Below are 6,682 nucleotides of genomic sequence, written 5' to 3'. Positions count from 1 at the left end.
CTATAGTCCTGGCTTCTCCTGAAATACTCTGTTAGTCCTGTGAAGATAATGGGCACCGTATGGATGCTGAAGTAATATGTACTCAAATAGATTCCTCAAGGCATCCTGAAGTTCCGTGTTCCTGATGCTGTAGATGAGGGGGTTCACTGCTGGAGGCAATACTGAGTACAGCACTGACACTGCCAGGTCCAGGGATGGGGAAGAGAGAGAGGAGGTCTTCAGGTGGGCAAATAAGCCAGTGCTGATAAACAGGGAGACCACGGCCAGGTGAGGGAGGCACGTGGAAAAGGCTTTGTGCCGTCCCTGCTCAGAGGGGATCCTCAGCACGGCCCTGAAGATCTCAACATAGGACACCACAATGAAAACAAAACACCCCAAAACTAAACAGGCACTAACCGCAAGAAGCCCAACTTCCCTGAGGTAGGAGTGTGAGCAGGAGAGCTTGAGGATCTGGGGGATTTCACAGAAGAACTGGTCCAGGGCATTGCCGTGGCAGAGGGGCAGTGAAAATGTATTGGCCGTGTGCAGCACAGCATAGAGAAACCCAGTGGCCCAGGCAGCTGCTGCCATGTGGACACAAGCTCTGCTGCCCAGCAGGGTCCCGTAGTGCAGGGGTTTGCAGATGGCAACGTAGCGGTCGTAGCACATGATGATGAGAAGACAATACTCAGCTGTGATAAAGAAGAAAAAGAACAAGAGCTGTGCAACACATCCCGAGTAGGAGATGTCCCTGGTGTCCCAGAGGGAACCGGCCATGGCTTTGGGGACAGTGGTGGAGATGCAGCCCAGATCAAGGAGGGAGAGGTTGAGGAGGAAGAAGTACATGGGGGTGTGGAGGTGGTGGTCACAGGCTATGGTGGTGATGATGAGGCCATTTCCCAGGAGGGCAGCCAGGTAGATGCCCAGGAAGAGCCAGAAGGTCAAGAGCTGCAGCTCCCGTGTGTCTGCGAATGCCAGGAGGAGGAACTCAGTGATGGAGCTGCTGTTGGATATTTGCTTCCTTTGGGCTTGGAGCATCGTCATAGGAGAAAAAGTCAGTGAGGTGTTAGTGCAGACTTCTCTGAGTAAAAGTCAAAGCCATTTCCCATAGGTCCTCCCCTTGTCACACAGAGACACTTTTCTTTTTGAGAAGACCTTCGTGGCTGGACTCTGGTGCTGGCCAGGTGTGCCATGAGGTTCAGGGTCTCTTCCCGCTGTCTGCTGAGGGGTCAGCCCTACTCTGCAGCAGTGGGTTTATGGGAATGGTGATGGAATAGTCATGGTGTTCAACGTTGTCTGATGAAACCACTGCTAATGCAGGAGGGCCTGTCAGCATCTACGCAGCAGTGGTAAGGAACCAAGATGATAAAGGAAGTTTCAGAGTTGTAGGTTTCTTTACAGCTCCTCTCCCATTTCCCCTGGAGAGTTTCCTCTGTGTCAGAAACTCTCAGTATTGCAGATGCACTCATGGAGAACAGAGCGAATCCTGCCAGGCAAGAGGATTGCCTGTGGCTTAGTGCAGAGTGAGGGGAGCTGGTCTGTCTCTGTCTTGTTCCCAGCTGCCCTGGGCTTGCAAATTTTTCAGATGAAGAGTGATCACACTCCCATATTACCCTGAAAAACCACCAGACACTGCTGAGAGCAGAGGGATCCAGTGCAGACTACTCAGTGTCTCACCCTTTCTCAAGGTCTCAGCACCCCACTTCCAGCCAAGGACTCACATGCCTCATTTCACCAACCCAACTGCATTTCCTCTGATGTAGAGACTCTGTGTTCCCCATGGGGCTTGAAGGTAAAACAGAGGTGCTATGAGATAGATCTGCATCCTTGAGGGCAGCTCACAGCTTGGAAGGACATGTCAAGAGGATATCCAAGTGTCCCAATGATGACATGTCAATAAGAGTCTGCTCATTCACAGACTGTGTTGACCATAGCCCCACAGGTGAGAAGAAAGCTGGGACACTGATTTCCATGAACTTACCTGCATGAAAGGACCCACAAGATCAGAGTGTGACTCTGTAGCTGAAACTCCACCTCCCCAGAGAGCCTGAGAGCAAGAATGAAGTAACAATGACATGAACACAGACAAGTGGAGAAACAAGGAAAACAGCAGTGAGGGGGTGGCTGAGAGAGGCCAGGGCAGAGGCAGCCGGGCACTGGGCACAGCGTTACCCTGACCCAGCTGGTCACGCCACCTCCCAGACACCACCATGGCCGGGCAGCTGCTCTCAGCCCCTGCGCTCTGCAGAGGGACCTGGGCACGTGGCTGGAGAGCTGCAGCACGGCTCTGCTGGAGCTCTGGCTGCTGGGGAGGTGCTTCAAGCCTTGGACCCCACCGCCCTGAGGGCAGAGGCTTTGCTGGGTGGGAGAGGAGGCGAGGGGGCTTGCTCAGAGGGAGGGGTCTGCGTTGGAGGGGATCCTGCAGAGTTTTCTGAAATCTCCCTCCCAAAACATTTCTGAGTTTAATTTCTTCTCATTCCCTGGTCATGCCCCTGCTGCCGGGAGATTTTCCTCCTGGGAGGTGTTTCCCTGTCCCATGTCTTCTCCCCATCAGCACCCACAGCCCCCATCCCAACTGCTGTGCCCTCCCATGGCCCTACAGAAACTGCCTGTTTGCAGGCACGGGCTGGGCACATGTTCCTGTGTGCAGGTGGGACAGGGCAGGTCAGACCAACCCTGCTGAGTCCAGCAAAGGTGATGCTGGTGCTGCCCATAGGCAGAGCAGTGGCTGAAGGCACTTTAGCAGCTTCTCTCAGACCTCCTGATATCTCCAAGTTCCAGCTCAGGGCTCTCAGTGACTTGTTCAAGCACAAGAACTACTTTTCTGTTTCTCCCCTCAGATTCCCCAAGAGCAGAAAACTGAAAACACAGAGTCAGGAAATCTCCTTATCTCTATCCTAATCCTTGCTTTGACCTTGCACTTGGAAAGTCCCCTCAGAAATGTCCTGGGCCTGATCTGGATCTGTGAGCAGCTCTGACCCACACAGCACCTTTTTGACAGCAGAAGGAGCTGCCAGGAGCTGCTCCTTCCACTCTCAGCTTTTACCCACAGTGCTGTGGGGAGCTCCCCGGGCAGCTGAGTGCCGACCCTGGCAGGCGGCAGAGTCCCTGCCCCAGCACACAGCCCCTGGGGTGCAGGGACCCTGCTGGGAAGGACAGCCCTGGGCACCCCTGGCTGCACACCCACCTTACACCCTGCAGCCGTCCCTGGGAGAAGGCAGCCTGTCCATTTCATGATGCTGCAGGGATACCTTACTCCACAGGTTTTCCTTCTTCCCCTACACTAAAGAAGCCGTGAGAGTTGTACTTACAGATCTCAGAGGCTGTGGGTTGTGCCAGCTTTTGGAGATCCTACCAGCTCCTGAAGATTCAATGCTCTGCAGCCTCAGACTTATCGAGTAAAGGTTGGTGAAGATTTCTCCAACAGTTATCTCCCAGCATCCTCCCTCTCACGACTCCCTTTAAGCTCTCTTAGCAGCAGAGGACCAGCCCAAGGCAGCACTGTCTGCCCCCTCTGGGCTCCCTCCAGGTGTCCCTGGGGCTCCAGGGGAACCTGCTGTGGAACAGCCTGAAGCAATCCCTGGTGTTCCCTCTCTCAGCGTGGCAGAGACACTCATTTCCAGCACCGTCATTTCTCCTATTGGGAAAAGAGTTGGGCATGAGAATCAACTTTCCTTACCCGATCATTAGGCAGCACAACAGGAACGTGACAGGGAAGGATCAAAGTTCTCCAATCTGGGGAAATGGCTTCAGTTCTGTGAATTTAGGTGTTTTAGTCTGTGCTGGTAGTCACAGGCCAAGACAGACATTCAGCTTACTCTTGTCCGTGCCATGTCTCTGCCCTGAGGCTGAGCTTTTGCACACATGGGGTCTTGGAACGATTTTCTTACGGAATGCGTGAGCTTGTTTGGTTCCACAACATTTCAGCCCAAATGTGCAGCAATGCCCTCACCAGGGGCACAGGCAGGACGAGCTGGAGCTCTTACTGTTGGAGACAGAGCTGTGACACTGGTGGAATGAACTGCCATGGCACAGTGGCAGAGCTCAGCACAGCTGCTGTTCAAGGGCAGCATCCTCCAAGCCCAGCAGTACTCCAGACTGAAGGTCAGTCTGAACTTGAAAGGTGATTCAAGGGAACCACAGTGCGTGTTTGCTACTTTGGGAACAGTTCAAGAAGAAACAATGTGTGGCCACTGTGAATTTGAGAGCAGGTGTAGATAGATCTGAGATACTCCATGTTTGTCGCGGACTGCCTGTATCTTCACTGTATCTCAACCAAAAGTTATCCAACAGAGAGCTCTCCAGGGGCTGCTACCACTCCAAACTCCAGGAGGGAAATGCCCCACTCCCTCTTGGGAGTGCCCCGCCTTTAAGCCTCCCATAGGTCACGTGGTCTCCAGCTGACCACCGTGACTCGCAGCACCTGTCTCAACAAGGCACAGGTGCTTCCCATGTAGCAGCCAGGAAACTTCCCCGACACATGTTGTCTTTGCCTCAGCCTTCCCAGCAAGGTCTCCCAGGCCCCTGTGACTTGAGGCAGGACTGGGGAGGAGAATAACCAGTGGCGAAGAGGGATCAAGTCAGGGGTTTCTTCTGCAAACTCAATCCTTTACCAGTCTATGGGACAGGAGGTGCAACATCTAAGGAGCTGAGAGAGCAGCCTGATGTCACAGTGAGGCCACCCTCCATCATATCTTTGAAAGGTCATGGAGATGGAAGGAACTCCCTTATTACTGGCAGCACTCAGATGTTCAACGCAGCTTTTAAAATTGGCCAATGGATGAGCAGTGGAATGAAAGGCTGTGTCCCAGAGCGTGTCCACTTGCATCCCATCTCTGGGTGTCTGAAAGAGGAGGTCCCTGGATTTACCCAGGGTACATTGTGTCTGGCCATCCTCTTTGCTTTCTGGGCTGGACTCAGGGGAGCAGTGGTGATCTTTTGCCTGGAGGTCATCAAGGCTTTTGACATCATCCCCCACAATTTTCTTGTGTCCAAGATAGGATATTATAGAATCATAGAAACATAGAATGGTTAGAGTTGGAAGGGACCTCAAAGATCATCTAGTTTCAACCCCCATGCCATGGGCAGGGACACCCTCCACTACACCAGGTTGCCCAAAGCCTCATCCAACCTGGCCTTGAACACTTCCAGGGATGGGGCATCCACAACTTATCTGGGAAACCTGTTCCAGTGCCTCACCACCCTCTGAGTGAAAAATTTCTTCTTTATATCTAATCTGAATCTACCCTCTTTCAGTTTAAAGTCATTTACCCTTGTCCTATCACTACATGCCCTTGTAAAAAGTCCCTCTCCAGCTTTCCTGTAGGCCCACTTTAATTACTGGAAGGCTGTAATAAGATCACCCTGGAGCCTTCTCTTCTCCAGGCTGAAGAGTCCTGAAGGCTGAACTCTCTCAGCCTGTCTTTATAGGAGAGGTGCTCCAGCCTTTGGATCATCTTTGTGGCCCTCCTCTGGACTCGCTCCAGCAGCTCCATGTCCTTCTTGTGTTGAGGACCTCAGAGCTGAATGCAGTATTCCAGGTGGGGTCTCACGAGAGCAGAGTAGAGGGGCAGAATCACCTCCCTCGACCTGCTGGCCACACTGCTTTGGTTGCAGCCCAGGACACGGTTGGCAGCGCACATTGCCGGCTCATGTTGAGCTTCTCATCCACCAGCACTCCCAAGTCCTTTTCCTCAGGGCTGCTCTCAATCCATTCTCTGCCCAGCCTGTACTTGTGCTTGGGATTGCCCTGACCCACGTGCAGGACCTTGCACTTGGCCTTGTTGATCCTCATGAGGTTCTCACAGGTCCACCTCTTCAGCCTGTCAAGGTCCCTCTGGATGGCATCTCCTTCCCTCCAGCACGTCCACAACACCACACAACTTGGTGTCATCTGCAAACTTACTGAGGGTGCATTATAGTTTGCATGGGTAGAAAACCAGATGAGTAAAAATCAACTGGACACTCAGATTTGGAATGTGTGGCACTCTATCTGGAGGTATGCAGCTAGTAGGGTCCTATGGACATTTTCATCACATGGGCATGGCTCAGCCTTGTCAGCTCCTGCCCTCCACGATCTCTTTAGTGGTGGCCCTCAATAAGGCCCCCTAACACCCTCAGAAACCTGGAGGCTTGCTTCTGACTTGTATTTCTCTGGAGGCTTGGTCTGTCCTTCAGCATCTGCAGGTCAGGAACTCAGCACCAGAGGGCTCATTAATATGCAAAACACTCTAAGGAGCCAAGCATGGACATTAATTTACGGCTAGTCTTCCTTTCTTCTATTGCTACTTAGAACCATTTCAGGAGTGTAGTGAAAGTGAAAAGATGTCAAAGCAAAGAGACCAGGTGAATGAAATGCTTCATTTTGAGTAGCCAATTCTGCATTAATCCCAACGCATTCAAGTAACAGGAAGATCATCAAGCAGAGTCTGCACCATCTAGACCCATGGGGAGGGACTGGCACAGCCACCCCCAGCAGCCCTAATCTCCATCTCCCAGGCTGAGGCGTGCAGTCAAGATGCAAACATCTGCAATGCCCACTTCTTAAGGGCCTCCAGGCAGAGTGTGACTCATTCTGAATCACCCTCTACACCTGTAACAGCCCGGTTTGCTTCTGCTACCCTTCCCTGCAGCTATCAAAACTGTAGGAGCTTTGGCTTTGGCATTGTCCATACTTCCTGGGGCAAGGTTTCTACATTTCTCC

At 52.5% G+C, this 6,682-nt stretch overlaps 1 protein-coding gene across 1 annotated transcript; it reads right to left on the bottom strand.

Moving 5' to 3' along the window:
* Positions 1-1,113, bottom strand: LOC104370566 (olfactory receptor 14A16-like). Its single transcript, XM_086630993.1, has one exon. The coding sequence runs from the start codon at positions 1,021-1,023 to the stop codon at positions 1-3; it is 1,023 nt and encodes a 340-aa protein (XP_086487119.1). The 5' UTR covers positions 1,024-1,113.
* Positions 1,114-6,682: the final 5,569 nt, after the last annotated feature.

This window comes from Tauraco erythrolophus, unplaced genomic scaffold (genome assembly GCF_009769465.1).
Source record: "Tauraco erythrolophus isolate bTauEry1 unplaced genomic scaffold, bTauEry1.pri scaffold_65_arrow_ctg1, whole genome shotgun sequence".
NCBI classification, from domain to species: Eukaryota; Metazoa; Chordata; class Aves; order Musophagiformes; family Musophagidae; genus Tauraco; species Tauraco erythrolophus.
This window is presented reverse-complemented; position numbering and strand designations above follow the sequence as displayed.